Genomic DNA, 20,718 nt, shown 5'->3' with positions numbered 1-20,718 from the left:
CCAGCAATGCTTGGCACTGAGGCCAACGCTGCTAGGGTGGCAACGGCAGTGGAGAGCCTGGTGCATGACGTTGGGATCATGATGAAGGTGTCCAAGGAGTCACGCAGTTGATGACGGCCATGACCGAGGGTCTCGGTAGAATGTCCACCTCGCTGGGGGATGTGACCCAGCACCAGGCTGACCTTGAGGTTCTGCAGGACATGTCCCACTCTCAGATGGGCATGGCCGAGACACTGCGGAGCTTGTCCCAGTCGCAGGCAGGCATTGCTGAGGCGGGGCAGAGCTTGTCCCAGTCGCAGGCGGGCATTGCTGAGGTGGGGCAGAGCATGGCCCCGTCGCAGGCGGGCATTGCTGAGGTGGGGCAGAGCATGGCCCTGTCACTGAGGAGCATCGCCGAGGGCGTCGACACGATGGTGCAGACAATGGGGAACTGCCAGGGCTGGCACAGCCAGATGACGCAGGGGCAACGGGGCACAAACCTCTGATGAGTCCACGTCTGACAGTCTGCACACGGGACAGGGCGGCACAGCTGTGCATGTGCCACTGACAAGTGAGCGGAGGCCCCCTGGACCCAGAGCCCCCAGAGGATGCCCACCACGGGATAAGGTCAGCAGCTGGCTGCCTCCACCTCTGATGGGCATCCTAGACATAGTTAGAGCTGGGAGGGCCAGACACATCGAGGATCACTGGGCGTTCGAATGTTGGCTGCTGAATGTGTGCTGTTGCCTCCCGCAGTATTTAGGCAGTGTGTCGGCATCAAGGTGTAATTGGGATGCTAGGCAATGACTCCCACATGTTACATGTCCCGCACACCCACGGGTATCCACTTGGCCTGTGTGAAGTGCTCACTTAACCACAATTGCCAATTCCCTATCAACGACAGCCTTCAGCCGTGCGGCCAGAGGCTTCAGCGGTCGGTGAGGCTTATGGGTGGCCGGTGGATCAGCCAGGTAGGAACAGGAGTTGCCCCCGGAATGGGTACCAAGAGTTGGCATGGTGGTTTCCCCCTGGTTGCCCCCCCCCCCTCAGCTCCACCCCTCCAACACCCCCCTCACACTCCCATGGCAGCCCACCCTGGCAAAGGGTGGCCCCAGCACCACCCCCAGGCAAGGGTTCCCCCATCCCACCCCCGAGCACTGGGCTTTGCCCATGAGCAAAGATGGCTACTCAACTCCTCGGCTCCCCTTCCATCAGATTCACAGTCTTCAGAAGGAGTGCTAATTGGCGCCGGCGTGACCACTTGCTGGGGGAGGCCATTAGATAAAGGCTGGCTCTCGTTAATTGTATGGCAATGGGGCGTAAGTGGTGAAAATTAGCTTCTTGCTACACGACAGTGATATTCCCATTTTGTCGAGGGGAGCGGGCCATTCGCCTCGCAAACCGTTTGCCGCCTGCCCCGGGTCTCGTTTCTGCCCCTCCTGGTATTCACTGGTCTTGTTTCACTCCAGCGAGGGTGCAGCGAGGCCAGAGAATCACGCCCTTCGTCATTTTTTGGGTGAATCATGTCCCTACGTCCGAGTTAGGATGGTGTGTGTCTTAAGACCATAAGACCATAAGACATAGGAGTGGAAGTAAGGCCATTCGGCCCATCGAGTCCACTCCGCCATTCAATCATGGCTGATGGGCATTTCAACTCCACCTACCAGCATTCTCCCCGTAGCCCTTAATTCCTCGCGACATCAAGAATTTATCTATCTCTGCCTTGAAGCCATTTAGCGTCCCGGCCTCCACTGCACTCCGCGGCAATGAATTCCACAGGCCCACCACTCTCTGGCTGAAGAAATGTCTCCGCATTTCTGTTCTGAATTTACCCCCTCTAATTCTAAGGCTGTGCCCACGGGTCCTCGTCTCCTCGCCTAACGGAAACAGTTTCTTTGCGTCCACCCTTTCTAAGCCATGTATTATCTTGTAAGTTTCTATTAGATCTCCCCTTAACCTTCTAAACTCCAATGAATACAATCCCAGGATCCTCAGCCGTTCATCATATGTTAGACCCGCCATTCCAGGGATCATCCGTGTGAATCTCGGCTGGACACGCTCCAGTGCCAGTATGTCCTTCCTGAGATGTGGGGCCCAAAACTGGACACAGTACTCCAAATGGGGCCTAACCAGAGCCTTATAAAGGCTCAGTAGCACATCGCTGCTTTTATATTCCAACCCTCTTGAGATAAATGACAACATTGCATTCGCTTTCTTAATCACAGATTCAACCTGCATGTTTACCTTTAGGGAATCCTCGACTAGCACTCCCAGATCCCTTTGTACTTTGGCATTATGAATTGGTGGGGAACTTACAGGTAGTGGCGTTCCCAAACACTTAATGCTTTTGTCCTTCTAGGTGGCGGTGGTTTACAGATTTTACCGTGCTGAAGGAGGCCATTTGGCCCATCAAGTCTGCACCAGCTCTTGGAAAGAGCACCCTACCCAAGGTCAACACCTCCACCCCATCCCCATCCAACACTAAGGGCAATTTTGGACACTAAGGGCAATTTATCATGGCCAATCCACCTAACCTGCCCATCTTTAGATTGTGGGAGGAAACCGGAGCACCCGGAGGAAACCCACACACACAGGGGGAGGACGTGCAGACTCCGCACAGACAGTGACCCAAGCCGGAATCGAACCTGGAACCCTGGAGCTGTGAAGCGATTGTGCTATCCACAATGCTACCGTGCTGTCCACAGGTTGGCGGCCTGGGAGGTCGAATCATAGAATGGTACACTACAGAAGGAGGCCATTCAACCCATTGTTCATGTACCTGCCCGTTGAAAGAGCTATTCAATTAGCCCTGGATAAAAGCAAATGACTGCGCATCCTGGAATCTGAAACCAAAGAGAAAATGCTGGAAAATCTCAGCAGGTCTGGCAGCATCTGTAGGGAGAGAAAAGAGCTGACGTTTCGAGTCCAGATGACCCTTTGTCAAAGCTATTCAATTAGTCCGATTCAAAGAACAAAGAAAAGTACAGCAGAGGAACAGGCCCTTCGGCCCTCCAAGCCCGTGCCGACCATGATGCCCGTCTAAACTAAAATCTTCTACACTTCCGTGGTCCGTATCCCTCTATTCCCATCCTATTCATGTATTTGTCACGAATAGGGTTGTCATGTACTCTTTCTCCTGTAGCCTCGCAATATTCAAGTAATTATCCAATTGCCTTTTGGAATTTCCAATTCAATCTAATTCCGCCCGTTCCCCATCACAACACTGCTGCTAAAATAATTCTCCTCATTTTCTACCCGGTTCTTTTGCCAATTACCTTAACAAACAGGAAATTCATATAGTCACCAGGTAGCGCAGAACTTGCTGAAAAGACGGACATCGTGCCGAAGTTTTGCCTCTTGCACTCATCGGGACAAATGCAAGAATACCAAATTTCAAACAATAAAACAGGAATCCGCTTCCAATAGGCAGTGACCACCAGCAAAACAAAACTGGGCCACCTCCCCATCAGAGAGCTGAACCCTCAACTCTTGCGTGGCAGTTAGTTAGAACTGAATCCTTAACTCTTGCAGTGACACCACATGAATGAGACGTGAACACACTCGTTCCAAGAAGCATGACAGGATAGAGGTCAGGAAAGGTAATATCTTGGCTGATTGAGGAATATACGAACACAGGAACTAGGAGCCGGAGTTGGTCAAGCAATACCCCTCCATGGGCCGGCTCCGCCTTTGAACAGATTCACACATAATCTTCTACCTCAATTCCACCTTCCCGTTTATCCCTTGATTCCACTCACAAAGAATCCTACTCCCCAGCCCCTCCATCTATGAGGCTCCCCTCTGTGACACCCCAACGGACTGAGAGCAGGTAACTCAGCACAGCCCAGCGATTGGCCACTTGATCAGAATCTGTCCACATTCCATTCAACGTTCACCACAGAAAAGGGTTGTTTAGCCCAACTGGTCCATGCTCCACACGAGCCCCCTCCCACTGCAGCTAAGCTAAAACCCTTCTCTCTCTATTCCTTTTTTTTATCTCATCTAGTTTCCCCTTAAATGCATCGATTCCAATAGCTTCAACAACTCCTGTTGTAGTGAGTTCTACATCCTCTCCTCCCTGTGGCCCCTGGATTCCCTATTTGTGGCCTGTTGTCTCATATTTGTGACCTCCTGTTCTGGTCATCCCCACATGTGGGGAATACCTTCCCTATGTCCACTTAAACAAACCCTCTTATTGTCTTAAAGGCGTCAATTAGCTCAACCCCCTCCACCTTCTCTTGGCTCAAAAAGCTGGAGTCCCCAGCCACTTCAATCTGTCCCGAAATTTAGAACGCCTCAGTTCTGGTATTATGATTTTTTGGGACTGTATCTTTAAATCTGGGTAAATGAAGGGCAGGACATGTGACTTGCTCTGCTGTCTGCCTAAGAGTAAGGCTTGGTGGTTTGATTGTTCGAGATCAAAGGAAGGCTTGGATTGTTTTACTCAGAAGGTGCAAGGTATTTACATTTAGGAACAGTAGTAGCGGCCTTTGAGTTTACATTGACAAGATTCTGAGTCTCCCAAAGGCCCAGAAAGGTGTTGTAGGTATTGGGCTGTAAGAGGTTGTGCTGCAAACTGTCCATTTAATTCCAGGACGAGAAAGAGCTGGGCTCAAGGATAGCTAATTAGCATTTCTACCAAGATGCAAGGTTTCACATTGTCATGGGGGAAAGCAGAGGAAGCCATTCTTGAGATCAGGTTACAGGCTTCCCTACAAATCAATGAATATCACAGACAGACTGTGTGGTCAACAGAGGAAGAAGGCTGCTTGACTTTGTGAGCTACCACAGCCTGATACGGGACGCAGGTGGCCTCAAGTCGAAGAGATACATTCTGCAGCCTTCTAATGATTCCGAGAGATTTGTTGCGGCATAGCCAGGGGAAGAAGAGTTATCAGAGCAGACTTTACCGCTGCTGGTGGATTGAAGAAACATAGACAACTGAGGAAAACACCTGGAGAATGTCACTTGAAGCTACTACTCAGCGAAACAGGAATACGGGGACCCATTGTAACCTGGGAGCAACTGCGAACTGTTTGCTAAAAGGACTGTCATTCTATGGGGAGTGTGATGGGTGATAAGTATTAAAGGGAAAAATTCCTCTCTGCAGTTTAATGTATAATTTGCCTACAAAAGGAAAATAACATTTAATCAATAGTGCTTTTCAAGTCATTTGTTACTGTAAACGTTTTAAAACGTGAAACATTTGCGTGTCATTTTTGCAGCTATGAACGGAAAGTTCAAATTTCTTTTTAAATATTGTTAATCTCTACGGCGATTATAACAACCCTTGTAATTAATCTTGCCCCTTCTACAATGCTTCTATATACTTTTTGTCACATGGAGATCACAATTGTGTGCGGGTATCGAAGAGTGGTCCAGCCGAGACTTCATAGAAGTATCGCAAAACGTCACCTCTTGTCAATTCCACCCCTCTGCAATACTCAAAGGGTTAACAAAGACCCCGTGGACACAAGGACTTTGGTGTTTACAAGGGGTGCTTAATGCTGTCACCTCCCCTGAATGAGCCGTTTGCGTGAAAGCTTAAAGAGTTGAGTGTCCTGGTTCAGTTTGTTTGTGAAACAAAGTCTCAGTTTTATCCTTTACACCCACTCTTCCAGGTTGCCTGAAACTCTAACCTTACATTTCTGCTGACTTGGATCGAGTGCTTTTATTTCTGGTGAAACATAAGCGTGTGGTGTCTACCCATCGAGCTCAGCAACTTCCTCAGAAGCGAGGAAGCTTTATTGAGAACCACCTTCAAGGTGCAACCACTGACCTGAGGAGGCCACATTCGCAGGACAGGATCTAACGGACAGACTCAAAGAAAATGGGGTGAGTTGCTCTGGAGAGATGGTGGGATAGTGGTAGTGATACAGGGCAGGGGATGTGAGTTCAAATCCCACCATGGATTGTTGAGGAATGTAAAATTCAATTCATAAATCTGGATTATAAAGCTAGCCTTTGATGGTCATGAAGCTGCTCCAAAGACCATAAGATATGGGAGCAGCATTAGGCCATTCGGCCCATCAAGTCTGCTCCGCCACTCGATCATGGCTGCTATGTTCCTTATCCCCATTCTCCTGTCTTTTCCCCATAACCCCTGATTAATCAAGAACACCAGATTGGTGCTTGAGGTGCTGTTACCCACAGGGCTACAGATCAAGAGCTGGCAGGTGGAATTTGACAGAATAGTTCTTTCTTAGAATATAAGAACTAGGAGCAGGAGTCGGCAATTTAGCCCCTCGAGCCTGCTCCACTGTTCAATACGCTCGTAGCTGATCTCACCCTGGCCTCGTCTGCACCGCCCTGTCCATTCTCCGTAACCCTTCAATCCATTACCAAATAAAAACCTGTCTCACTCCTCCTTAAATGTACTCGCTGTCCTAGCATCCACCGCAATCTGGGGTGGCGAATTCCACAGATTCATTATCATCAATTGTCATAAAAACCCATCTGGGGTTCAGGGTGGTTTATATATAGAATAACAGATACCTGGGAGTGAGTTACAGACTGGAATCTGCTCGAGGGGTTCGGGGGGGGGGGGGGTTTATATATAGAATAACAGATACCTGGGAGTGAGTTACAGACTGGAATCTAATCGAGGGGTTCAGGGTGGTTTATATATAGAATAACAGATACCTGGGAGTGAGTTACAGACTGGAATCTAATCGAGGGGTTCAGGGTGGTTTATATATAGAATAACAGATACTCGGGTGTGAGTTACAGACTGGAATCTAATCGAGGGGTTCAGGGTGGTTTATATACAGAATAACAGATACCCGGGAGTGAGTTACAGACTGGAATCTAATCATGCGGTTCAGGGTGGTTTATATATAGAATAACAGATACCCGGGAGTGAGTTACAGACTGGAATCTAATCGAGGGGTTCAGGGTGGTTTATATATAGAATAACAGATACCCGGGAGTGAGTTACAGACTGGAATCTAATCGAGGGGTTCAGGGTGGTTTATATATAGAATAACAGATACCCGGGAGTAAGTTACAGACTGGAATCTAATCGAGGGGTTCAGGGTGGTTTATATATAGAATAACAGATACCCGGGAGTAAGTTACAGACTGGAATCTAATCAAGGGGATCGGGGTGGTTTATATATAGAATAACAGATACCTGGGATTGAGTTACAGACTGGAATCTAATCGAGGGGTTCAGGGTGGTTTATATATAGAATAACAGATACCCGGGAGTGAGTTACAGACTGGAATCTAATCGAGAGGTTCGGGGTGGTTTATATATAGAATAACAGATACCCGAGAGTAAGTTACAGACTGGAATCTAATCGAGGGGTTCGGGGGGGGGGGTTTATATATAGAATAACAGATACCCGAGAGTGAGTTACAGACTGGAATCTAATCGAGGGGTTCGGGAGGGGGGTTTATATATAGAATAACAGATACCTGGGAGTGAGTTACAGACTGGAATCTAATCAAGGGGTTCAGGGTGGTTTATATATAGAATAACAGATACCCGGGAGTGAGTTACAGACTGGAATCTAATCGAGGGGTTCGGGGTGGTTTATATATAGAATAACAGATACCCAGGAGTGAGTTACAGACTGGAATCTAATCAAGGGGTTCAGGGTGGTTTATATATAGAATAACAGATACCCGGGAGTGAGTTACAGACTGGAATCTAATCGAGGGGTTCGGGGGGGGGGGGGGGTTTATATATAGAATAACAGATACCCGAGAGTGAGTTACAGACTGGAATCTAATCGAGGGGTTCGGGGGGGGGGGGTTTATATATAGAATAACAGATACCCGGGAGTGAGTTACAGACTGGAATCTAATCAAGGGGTTCAGGGTGGTTTATATATAGAATAACGGATACCCGGGAGTGAGTTACAGACTGGAATCTAATCGAGGGGTTCAGGGTAGTTTATATATACAAAAACAGATACCCGGGAGTGAGTTACAGACTGGAATCTAATCGAGGGGTTCGGGGTGGTTTATATATAGAATAACAGATACCCAGGAGTGAGTTACAGACTGGAATCTAATCGATGGGTTTGGGGTGGTTTATATATAGAATAACAGATACCCGGGAGTGAGTTACAGACTGGAATCTAATCGAGGAGTTTGGGGTGGTTTATATATAGAATAACAGATACCCGGGAGTGAGTTACAGACTGGAATCTAATCGAGGGGTTCGGGGTTGTTTATATATAGAATAACAGATACCCGGGAGTGAGTTACAGACTGGAATCTAATCGAGGGGTTGACGTGGTTTATATATGGAATAACAGATACCCGGGAGTGAGTTACAGACTGGAATCTAATCGAGGGGTTTGGGGTGGTTTATATATAGAATAACAGATACCCGGGAGTGAGTTACAGACTGGAATCTAATCGAGGGGTTTAGGTTGGTTTATATATAGAATAACAGATACCTGGGAGTGAGTTACAGACTGGAATCTAATCGAGGGGTTTAGGTTGGTTTATATATAGAATAACAGATACCCGGGAGTGAGTTACAGACTGGAATCTAATATAGGAGTTTGGGGTGGTTTATATATAAAATAACAGATATCCGGGAGTGAGTTACAGACTGGAATCTAATCGAGGGGTTCAGGTTGGTTTATACATAGAATAACAGATACCCGAGAGTGAGTTATAGACTGGAATCTAATCGAGGGCTTCGGGGTGGTTTATATATAGAATAACAGATACCCAGGAGTGAGTTACAGACGGGAATCTAATTGAGGGGTTTGGGTGGTTTATATATAGAATAATAGATACTTGGGATTGAGTTACAGACTGGAATCTAATCGAGGGGTTCGGGGTGGTTTATATGTAGAATAACAGATATCCAGGAGTGAGTTACAAACTGGAATCTAATCGAGGGGTTTAGGGTGGTTTACATATAGAATAACAGATACCTGGGAGTGAGTTACAGACTGGAATCTAATCGAGGGGTTTAGGGTGGTTTACATATAGAATAACAGATTCCGGGAGTGAGTTATAGACTGGAATCTAATCGAGGGGTTCGGGGTGGTTTATATATAGAATAACAGATACTCGAGAGTGAGTTACAGGCTGGAATCTAATCGAGGGGTTCAGGGTGGTTTATATATAGAATAACAGATACCCGGGAGTGAGTTACAGTCTGGCATCTAATCGAGGGGTTCAGGGTGGTTTACATATAGAATAACAGATACCCGTGAGTGAGTTACAGACTGGAATCTAATCGAGGGGTTTGGGGTGGTTTATATATAGAGTAACAGATACCCGGGAGTGAGTTACAGACTGGAATCTAATCGAGGGGTTCAGGGTGGTTTATATATAGAATAACAGATACACGGGAGTGAGTTATAGACTGGAATCTAAACGAGGTGTTTAGATGGTTTATATATAGAATAACAGATTCACGAGAGTGGGGTCTTGGAGTGGTTTATATCTGTCTACATATAAATCTGACATTCAATGGGACATTGTGATCGAGAGTGAAGAAACATTCAGAGCATTTTTCCAGATACGTTCCAGTTTATGCCCGTTGTGTCATTCTGCTTTGTGTTGAATTTAGTCACTAGGGACAATAGTAATAGCCTTTCTGTGTGTGTGTCTCTCTCTGACAGGGTATTCAGTCTCCTCTCCACAATAGATAATTGGAGGTTTCAGCATGCACAGTCCCGATGCCAGATGTGAACACCAAACCATGTGACTTCTCCGGAGCAGGAGCTGCGCTCTGCGGCATGGACATTGGCTACTGCTCTGATGACCTGCCAGCACGTTTCCCTGTTCCAGAGTCAGGCACCACCTTCCCGAGGGGATCGGCGATGACCTACACCGCCAGCCTGCAGGAGAGCCGGGCTGTCCCCTGTTGCCATGATGGCAGTTCCCTGAAAGATGTGGTCCCGATGGGCTGTTCGGGCTCCACCGTGCAGCCGGCGTGTTGCCTCCTGCCAGCGGAGGGCCTATGCCAGGCAGGGCCCGGCAGTTCCCCGGCCTTGGCGTGTGTGGCAGACAGCCCGGGGGCCAGGCTGTACAGGAGTTTGGAGAACCTTCACTGGGCCGCAGTCACCGAGGGGAAAGGTCGGCCGTTCAGCCCACCCTGCCGGACCGTCGAGAGGGAGTTCATTTTCCATTGCCGGACTACCAGTGATTGGTACGAGGTTTCGACGGAGCCCCCGGACATCGGCAGCCTGCTGCGCGCTTGTGGGCAAGTGGCCATCGGCCCCCGTTCCAGGCAACCAGGGGCCAGGCACCTGCCGCCATTTGCCAAAGTACCACAGTGGCTTTTCCCAACAATGAACGAGAAGGCGCTGAACGGCGACGCCAAACGGGGGCTGAAGGAAAAGCTGCGACTTCAGAGCAAGAAGGCAGCAGAGGTCAGCAAACCCGTCCGCCCTCAGGTCTTGCTTGGGGAACTTGCTTGGAAGGACTGGGCGGGAAGGGAGAACTGCGGGCACTGCACATCCGGGTGCTCGACGAGCTGCGTTGAAATGGCAGGACGCCTCCCAGCGCCTTTGCAAAATGGCTGCACAGTTCCTCAGCACAGGCCGCAGAGATTGACCAGCCCTGCGGCGATCAAGGAGGAAGCCATGAGGAGGTTAAAGCTCCGGCGCCAGAACAGTACGCCGAACCTGATGACCCTGCCTTCCAAGGAGGAGGGCAGCGAGGTTGTCAAGTCTCAGACCACGGAGCCGCTGGGGGAATGTGAAAATAATCGGTTTGTGTCTCAGGAATCATCAGCAGGCGCCCCTGAGAGGAGGCGGAACTTCAAGGCCAGAGTCCACATCCCATCATTTGAAGAGTTCAAAAAAATGCGGAAGAGGGAGAGGTGCCAGACTCCAAGCACCGAAACTGAGATGCATTGGAGCAAGGGAAAGAGCTTTTCCAGTTTAGCTAGCCTCGGGAGGAGGGCAGCGAGTGGCAGCTGCCCGTCGCTGACTAAGATGGACTACCAGACTCCACAGAGGAGGCAGTCGGCCAAATGCCAAGGCCTCGCCTGCTGCGACCACGGGCCCTGCTGCTGTTACTTGGAGCCCCGTCGGCCTTGTCAGCAGATTGAGCTCATGCCCAGCGGGAATGGAAGCCCCAGCCAGGCCTCACCTGCCCCGCAAATCCTGGCCATCTCCAAGCTGGAAGAGCACTGTGCGTCTCCGGGCCCGATCTGCACCAGCCCGGCTCCCGGGCTACCTCTGCAGACCGTCGCCCTTGTCCATGCGAGTGAGGAGCTGGTGAGCAGGAAAGAGGTGACAAGCCGGAGTGGATTTGGCCAAGAGTTTGGTTGTGCGGAGAGGAACATGGCAGGCGAGCCCCAGTTGTCCTGTTGTCCTTCGCTCCTACTGGAAGCAGCTGCAGATCTTTCTGGCTATGGCGTTAAGTTTCAGCAGATGAAAGATGGCCTAATAGGCTCAGCCATCGACCTAATCAAAAAACGGTAAGCCAAGCTATTAGCTCAACCTATGACCCTTCGCCAGTTGACCCGGTAGTAAATTAGCCACTTCCAATTGACGCTTAACAGCTGCTCAGTTTGCTTTTCTTCACTACCCCTGGTCATCAGAAGATTTATGAGGCATTCTTGACAGACGCAATAATATTAACGGTCTACTGGGATTTCCAAACCACTAAATTAAACTGTCAACCAACATGGAGGTTTTCCATTGACAATAAAATGTAAGAATGTATCCTCATGTTTCACACAAAAACAAACACAGCTAAGTATTATATATGCGTGCGTGTGTGAATGTGTGTGTCAGTGTGTGTTTGTGTGCATGTATGTGTGTGTGTGCATACAAGTGTTTGTGTGCGTGAGTGTGCATGGTGCGTGTGTGTTTGTACATGGGTGTGTATGTGCATGCATGTGTGTGTGTATGTGCATGCGTGTGTGTGTATGTGCATGCATTTGTGTGTATGTGCGTGCGTGCACGTGTGTTTGTGTGCATGTGTTTTCTTGGTGCGTGTGTTTGTGTGTGTGTGCATGTGCATGTGTTTGTGTGTGTGTGCATGCATTTGCATGGTCCGTGTGTGTTTGTGCATGTGTGTTTGTGTGCATGTGTGTGTGTGTGAGTGCGTGTGTATGTCTTTGTGCATATGTGTGTTTGCCTGTGTGTGTCTGCGTCTCTGTCAGCCCCCTTCTCACCTTTATGTTAAGTTGCCTGCCAGACACAGGAATGAGGAAAGGGCTTTGGTTTGACTATTTTGCAACCTTGAGTTTAAAGAAGGAAGAACAGATTGAGGGTTCCTGCTGGTCGTTAAAAGTGAATCCAGTTCAGTGTCTAAACAAACTGGGGACAACTGGTTCCAGGTTCATTGTGCCAATCAGCATTGATACCCAGTGACCCACACAGCCCACAGCTTCAGGCACACTAAGGTTATATACAGCAAAAGCTGAACAGGAAATTCAGCACAGCTGACAAAACGTTACCTGATTCAGATGTAACAAAGTCTGCGGGCGGGATTCTCCGTTCTGCCAGCCGCGTGTTCCTCGGCAGCGCGCCCTCGGCACCGGTATTCCCCGTTCCCGCCACCTGCCAATGGGATTTCTCATTGTGGCTGCCCCACACTGCCGGGAAACCTGCCGACACAACGGAGAATCCCGCCGGCGGAGAATATTTATTTTGTTACTGATGGTCTTAACAGAAAAGCATTGACAGGTGAAATGGTGAGGGAACGAGGGCAGGGGTGGAGGGGTAGTCACCAGAGATTGGGGGAAGAGGTCCGGGATGGAGGACAAGGGAACCGAGATGGGGGAGTGGGGGGACTGTAGAGATGGAAGGAAAGCAGAAAGGGATTAGAATAACTTGGTAGGAGTGGTGACCACCAAGCAGAGTAACGACAGAACTATTTCCTGACAACATAACTGTACGGAGAATGATAACGATGCCCCCGATGTCTTCAACTCCGGTCTCGGGACTGGCGAGGAAAATCCCCGCTCAGCTCCAGGGTTCACGCGCGCTGGTCTGAGTGGTCAAACAGGTCACATGACCTTCTGAGAACCCGCCCCTTATTGGGGCACGCTACAACATCCGTCCCCCTTAAATTCCCGATTAACACGTTGAAACAACCATGGAACTATTTACAATAGTGTACAACAAATGGATCTCAACGTAGTTCCTTATAAGATATGTCGGTCCGGGAATCCTTTGGGAGCGTCATAATTCACCGGCGGCTCCTCCCGCAGGAGGGGTAAGTTTGGTTTGAACCTTATTGGGCCGACGCTCAGTGTGTCCGTGCAGATAACTTCCCCAGCTCCCCCTGGGACATTACTGGGCTCTTACCCGGCGGAGCTTGCTGCTGTATTACTTTCAGCCGCAGCAATATCACTGACAGGCCTACTCGGGGTGGACTGCCACACTGTGCGTCACTCTCTACTTCTCAACTGGTCTAGGTGTTTCTCGCCCTTTTACCTTGAACATCTATTTCATACGTCAATGGAACTGCTCAGGTCACGGCTGCCCCAGGGATCTTACTTGAACCAACTGGTCCACCTCAAATGTCCTCTCAGTTTTTGTCAAATCGTGATGCCCTTTTTGCACACTCTGTTTTGCCTCCACCCTCCAACACCCCACCAAATGTGGAAACACCGGGTCCAACATGGTCCGAATGCACCTGCCCATCAGCAATTCAGCAGGAGTTACCCCGGTGGTGGTGTGGGGGTCATTCGATAGGCAATAAGAAAAGGGGTTAATTTGGTCGGCAGGGATTCATGGCTTTTTCATGGCTGCTTCAATGGTTTGCACTGCCTACCCCGCCAATCCCATCGAGGAGGGGGTGGTACGGTGCCGTACACACTGCTTAATGCCATTGGCTGGACCTCCAGGCTGGTAACTGCTGTTCCATTGTCTGAAACCAACACTTCCTGCAAACCATGGGTGACAAAGTTTGCCTTAACTGTTAAGTTAAGATGTCTATCCATTTTGAGTTTGCCTCCGCTGTCAGTAGGAGCGTGGTGCCCGCGAATGGGCCGACAAAATTAACATGGAGTCACCACCACGGTCTACCTGGCCACTGCCTCAGGTGCATCGGGGTTGTTGGCGGTAACTTTTGTTGTACCTGGCATTGGTCACAGTGTTTACTTTCTACGTCTGTGTCTAACCCCGGCCACCACATGTAGCTGCGAGTCAACATTTTAATTTTGGGCATCACTGGGTGGAACACCATTTAGCTGCGTTAAACATTTGTGTACCTCACCGTACCATCCCTCCTCAATTGGATTGGTGGTGTAGTTCCTCCGATAACAACTTCCTGGTGGTAGCACAGTGGTTAGAATTGAGAACAGTACAGCACAGAACAGGCCCTTCAGCCCTCGATGTTGTGCCGAGCAATGATCACCCTACTCAAACTCACGTATCCACCCTAGACCCGTAACCCAACAACTCCCCCTTAACCTTACTTTTTTGGACACTACGGGCAATTTTATCATGGCCAATCCACCTAACCCGCACATCTTTGGACTGTGGGAGGAAACCGGAGCACCCGGAGGAAACCCACGCACACACGGGGAGGACGTGCAGACTCCGCACAGACAGTGACCCAGCTGGGAACCGAACCTGGGACCCTGGAGCTGTGAAGCATTGATGCTAACCACCATGCAACCATGCTGCCCCATAGCACTGTTGCTTCGCAGCTCCAGGGTCCCAGGTTCGATTCCCAGCTTGGGTCACTGTGCGGAGTCTGCACGTTCTCCCCGTGTCTGCGTGTGTTTCCTCCGGGTGCTCCGGCTTCCTCCCACAGTCCAAAAATGTGCACGTTAGGTGGATTGGCCGTGATAAATTGCCCTTAGTGTCCAAGGGCACAGTAACTTCATTGAAGCCTAATTGTGACAATAAGCGATTATTATTATAAAAAGGTTTAGGTGGGGTTACTGGGTTATGGGGATAGGGTGGAGACGTGGACCTAAGTAGGGTGCTCTTTCCAAGAGCTGGTCCAGACTCGATGGGCCAAATGGCCTCCTTCTGGACTGTAAATTCTATGATTCTATGAAACCTAGCAGGGGTTTGTGATCAATAATCAGGGATGGCCCGAAGCCTGGTACATTGGCGAGACCATGCAGACACTGCGATAATGGATGAACGGACATCACGCGACAATCACAGGCAGCAATGTTCCCTTCCAATCGGGGAACACTTCAGCAGTCAAGGGCATTCAGCCTCTGATCTCCGGGTAAGCGTTCTCCAAGGCGGCCTTTAGGACGTGACAACGCAAAATCGCCGAGCAGAAACTTATAGCCAAGTTCCGCACACATGAATACAGCCTCAACCGGGACCTTGGATTCATGTCCCATTACATTCACCCCCCACCATCTGGCCTGGGCTTGCGAAATCCTACCAACTGTCCTGGCTTGAGCCAATTCACACCTCTTTACCTGGGATTGTCCCTCTCCCCAGTCGCTCCATTTGGACCTGTAAAGACTTAATTCCCTGCAAAGATTCGCATTCAAAGTATCGTCTTGCATCGTTGGCTTTGGCTTTATATGCTGTGTTTGTGTAGCCTACCTCTTCATTCACCTGAGGAAGGAGCAACGCTCCGAAAGCTAGTGATTCCAAATAAACCTGTTGGACTTTAACCTGGTGTTGTATGATTTCTGACTGTGCTCACCCCAGTCCAACGCCGGCATCTCCACATCACAATTTAAGGCAGTTGGGCAGACTGCTGTCTGTAACTGACAGGTGCTTTGGCTGTTTCCCAAACTCTGCACAGCCTCCCCCATATACTCACCAAGCTGATTGCCAATCTAATCTGGATCCCTCCCTGTGGGTATCGATAAATTTGTTCCCCCACTACTGAGGCGGAGGCTCCTGTGTAGACCTCCATATTACCATTGTGATGGCTGTCCTGTCGCCCACCTTTTAATAAAATATTTTTATTCTCCATTTTCACATTTTCTTCAGAATTGACACCCCACCAACAAACGGTAAACGGTAATGAATACAATGTCAATCCCCTTATCAACAACAACGATCCCATCCTCCCACCAACCCCCAAACAACGGCCCACCTGACAATATAATCATCAAATAAAACAAACCCTCCCAAGGTGGAAAAAAAAAGGAATCAGGAATCGCCTATGGTCACCATTGACATATAGAGTCCACCCCCCAACCCCCGCCCCCCCCCCCTAATATTCAACGCCATCCAATCCCGAAAGAGTACCGTGAATGACACCCATGAATTGTAGACCCCCCACCCCCCCTCTCCCAGATTCCTCCACTTCCTCTTGTAAACTCCTCCCCCCCAGCCTCGGTTCATTCCCCCAACTTTTCACCCTGGCGAGACTCACCGAAACCTGTTCTGCCAGGCTCCGATGGCCGCAGCCCCTCCCTCCTACCTCACTCCCGCTCGCTGGCCGGTTTAGGCCCCCGCCCGGGTCTCCTTCCCCCTTGCCCAGTCCCAGGTAAACCAAGACATCCCCTTTCACATACAACCCCCGCATACACACACAAGCCCCAAAGAACCACCATTGCAAATGAAAGTCCCATCTCTTCCCTTGTCCAAATATATACAGTGTTGGCTCATTTAGCACATACATCAACACGCAGTGAAAAAATAAAGTTACATGAGGCTATATCGGTACATGACCATTTCTCAATTCTGCCACAGTCCTTCTGCCTTCGCAAACTCCTCCGCTGCTTCCGCCATCCCAAAATAAAAATCCTTGGATTTGTAGGTCACCCTCAACTTAGCTGGATATACAATGCCGCACTGCACCTTGCTGATGTACAGCACCTTCTTCAGCCGGCTGAAGGCAGTCTGCCTCCTCGCCAGCTCCACTGTAAAGTCCTGGTATATGCGTATAGCAGCTCCAGCCCACTGCACCACCCGCTTCTGCTTTGCCCAACACAGGACTTTCTCCTTCACGCTGTACCTACGGAAACACACAGTTCCTACTCTTGGCGGCTCACTCGCCTTCGGTACAGGCCTCCACGACCGATGAGCCCGATCCACTTCTTATCGGGAGGGATCGTCCCCTTCCCCCAATAGCTTTGCCAACATCGTGGTAAACTACTCTATCGGCCTCGGGCCATCCACCCCTTCGGGCAGACCCACAATGCTCAGATTCTGTCGCTTGGATCTGTTTTCCAGGTCTTCCATTTTGGCTCGCAGACCCTTGTTGGTCTCTATCACCTTCCGCAACTCCTTCCCCATCGAGGTGAGTTGATCACTGTGCTGCGATAATGCCTCTTCCACTTCCTTCAGTCTCTCACCTTGCTCCCGCACCTCCGCCACGGCGCTCGATACCGCCACCCTCACCGGGGCAATCGCCTCCTCCACCAGCACTTTCAATACCGCCCCCATCTCCTCCTTCATTTTCTTTCAAATTCCACAGCCATCTCCGTGGTCATTTCTTCTGCTGTGAGCCATGCGGCTCTCCTGGTGCTCCAGCCTCCCCTTTCCTTACAGTTCCTGCGCTGACTTTTCCACTCACCCGCGGACTTTCGTTAACCCCCTTTTTCACGGCCGTTTTTCTCCCAAACCTGGACATTTCTCCACCCTGTGCCTTCTTACAGCCTTTTCAGCCTCCTTTGCCCCTGGGACCAGGCGTTAAAACTCTGAAATTTCTATTCGCGAGCCGGAGCCCTCCAGTGTGCGGCTGCCCCCCCCCCCCCCCCCCCCCCCCCCCCCGCCACCGGAAGCCCTTTCACCCACCTTAATATTATTTAAGCTGTGCGCATCTCTTTCTTCTGAATTACTCTCTACATTATGCACTGGAGCTGGAATTGTTTTTCTGGTTGCCAGGCAGGTTGTGGTTAGCCTTCCACTTGCTTCTTCCAACCCCCTTCCTGCTGCAGGTGTAACGCACAGCTTCCCTCAACCTACACTCTTCCTGGAGGTGGGTTCCCCACACCCATAGCATTCTTCACCGTTTGTGGTTTGTCGACTCAATCCCCTATACCTCTGCACTCTCTCTGCTTCTGTACTTCTTTGCTGGTTGAACTCCGTGCCCACATCCCTGATGCTACTGCCATTAGCAGTTCCCCTCTAAACCTGGTAGAAACTCGCGTAAATAGTTCCATTGCAGCATTTTCTCCACTTTCCATAGCGAGGGCCATTTCTCGCACCTTCTTTAGGGTTATTTCTGTTTCTGCCAACAGTTTCTTCTGTATGGCCGTAGTATTCACCTCGCACACTATCCGATCTCTCAACGTCTCATTAAGGACAGACCCAAATTCGCAATGTTCATCCATTTGCTCCAACCTCGCCTTAAAAGCTGCTGTCGCCTTCCTGAGGGCCCTTGCCATTGAGTTAAATTTATATCTCGGCATAGTCACTGAGGCCTTTGGGTGATAAAGCCTCTTCAATATTTCTATGATTGCTTTGGAGGTTTTAGTGTTGGGGCGTCTGGAGAAGTCGAGCTCCTTCTTGGTTTATCTGTGTGGGTTCACCAAGCTGTTAACAGAATTGCCCTCTGCTTTTCTTCCCCCCCTGTATTTCATTTTCTTTGAAGAAATATCGCAGGCATTCGATGGTTTAGCTCACAAGGCTAAATCGCTGGCTTACAAAGCAGACCAAGCAGGCCAGCAGCACGGTTCGATTCCCGTACCAGCCTCCCCGGACAGGCGCCGGAATGTGGCGATTAGGGGCTTTTCACAGTAACTTAATTGAAGCCTACTCGTGACAATAAGCGATTTTCATTTCATTTTCATTTCATGTATTGAACCCAATCCTCCGAATTAGGATCGAATGGCTCAAGCTTTCCAAATAGAGGCCTTATGGTAACTCACTGACTGCTGCATAGCCGTGACTCCAGCGACTTGTACACGAGGCCTCCTCTGCCATTCAACATTGCTATTGACAAATGCCTTGTTCATCCTCATCGTCAAATGTAATAACTTGGAAGGAACGATAACCACCATGCAGGGAACTACAAAACAATTTCTTAACATTGAAACATAGAAAATAGAGGCAGGTGGAGGCCATTCGGCCCTTCAAGCCTAGAATCATAGAATCCCCACAGTGTAGAAGGAGGCCATTCAACCCATCCACCGACCCTCTGAAAGAGCACCCCACCTAGGTCCACTCCCCTGCCCTATCCCCGTCACCTCACCTAACCTGCACACCTTTGGACACTAAGAGCAATTTAGCTTGGCCAATTCACCTAGCCCGCAAACCTTTGGACTGCGGGAGGAAACCGGAGCACCCGGAGGAAACCCACGCAGAATCGGGGAGAATGTGCAAACTCCACACAGCCAAGCAGGAATCGAACCCGGGCCCCTGGCGCTGTGAGGCAGCAGTGCTAACCACTGTGCCACCGTACCGCCACACTGAACCTGCTCCTCCATTCATTATGATCATGGCTGATCAACCAACTCAATAGCCTAATTCCGCTTTTCCCCCTTATCCTTTAATCCCCATTGCCCCAAAAGCTGTATCCAACTGCTTCCTGAAATCAAACAATGTTTTGGTCTCAACTACTTCCTGTGGCAATGAATACTACAGGCTCACCACTCCCTGGGTGAATGAATGTCTCCTTATCTCTGTCCTAGATGGTCTACCCCGTTTCCTCAGACTGTGCCCCCTGGTTCTGGACACCCCCACCATCGGGAAAATCCTTCCTGCCTAGTCCTGTTAGAATTTTATAGGTTTCGATGAGATTCCCCCATCATTCTTCTGAACTCCAGCGAGTACAATCCTAGCCGATTCAATCCCTCCTCATGTGACAGTCCCGCCATCCCTGGAATCACTCCTTCTCTGCACTCCTTCTACAGCAAGGTCACCCTTTTCAGTACCAAAACTGCACACAATATTCCAGGTGTGGCCTCACCAAGGCCCTGTATAATTGCAACAAGATAATAATAACAATATAATTGTGGACAGAGAATGATAATGATGCTCCCAATGACTTCGACTCCGGTCTCTAAGCTGGCTAAGAAAACCCGCGCTCAGGCCCAGGATTCGTGCGCTCCGGCCCGATTGGCCAAACGGGTCACATGCCCCCCCCCCCCCGAGAAGCCGCCCCTTAAAGGGGCACACTGCCACAGGGATGGCGGATTAGCAAACGGGAGAGAAGGAAGAGAAGAGAGTAATGGAGGGAAGGGAACAGAGACGGAGAAAAAAAGACAGAGATCGAAGAGAAAAAGTCGGCAACGGTGGATATAATAACAGAGATGGGGGGGGGGGGGGGGGGGCAAGAAGAAATAGGAAATGGAGTAGACCATTCAGCCTCTCGCTCCCCTTTTGATATTCAATTGGATCACGGCTGAAAAACAATAGGGAAGAGAAACATCTGATCTGGAGATCGGATGGAATCAAGAACACAGGATAAATAAAACATGTGCCTCGCCATATAAGATACCAGGTAGAATGTCAGTTTGCTCAGTGCTTTATCTTGGTGCTTCCTTGAATATTTACACAGAAGAACTACAGTTAGGTTCGCTACACCGAGAGTAGATGTATGAACATCGATGTAAAGCCACCAGGAAGACGTAAATGCGCTACCTGAATGAAAGTTGTCATTGTTGCTCCGGCTTCAGTTTTGGGGAATGTCGCTTCAATCCAGTGTTCAGGTGTCAGGGCTCATTCCCATTAACCATTGCTGAGCTTCACATGGACATCCCAAAGAGGCCAGCAGCGGAATCCTCCATCGACGGGTTCCTCCGGTCCGCCGGCATCACACCCCCCCCCCCGTGGGCCCCAATGGCCGGCCGCGGGAACGGCGAATCTCGCTGACGGCGGGCGGGCACCGCACTGGAAAAAGCAGCTGGCAGACCGGAGAATCCCGCCCCAGGAATATCTGTAATGTTCATTGATTGGACTGATGTTGAATCTTGATATT

The 20,718-nt window shown here is 49.8% G+C and overlaps 1 protein-coding gene across 2 annotated transcripts in view; it reads left to right on the top strand.

The window, feature by feature from the left end:
• Nucleotides 1-20,718, top strand: part of si:dkey-91i10.2 (uncharacterized protein LOC555224 homolog) — a 213,505-nt gene that overhangs the window by 134,996 nt on the left and 57,791 nt on the right. For both annotated transcript variants that reach the window (XM_038790098.1, XM_038790099.1), the window contains exons 2-3: nt 5,601-5,814; nt 9,576-11,383. In XM_038790098.1, coding sequence (XP_038646026.1) covers nt 9,633-11,383 — 1,751 coding nt within the window. In that variant the 5' untranslated portion in view covers nt 5,601-5,814; nt 9,576-9,632. The remainder of the gene's footprint in view (nt 1-5,600; nt 5,815-9,575; nt 11,384-20,718) is intronic.

This window comes from Scyliorhinus canicula, chromosome 2 (assembly GCF_902713615.1).
Source record: "Scyliorhinus canicula chromosome 2, sScyCan1.1, whole genome shotgun sequence".
Taxonomy (NCBI): domain Eukaryota; kingdom Metazoa; phylum Chordata; class Chondrichthyes; order Carcharhiniformes; family Scyliorhinidae; genus Scyliorhinus; species Scyliorhinus canicula.
This window is presented reverse-complemented; position numbering and strand designations above follow the sequence as displayed.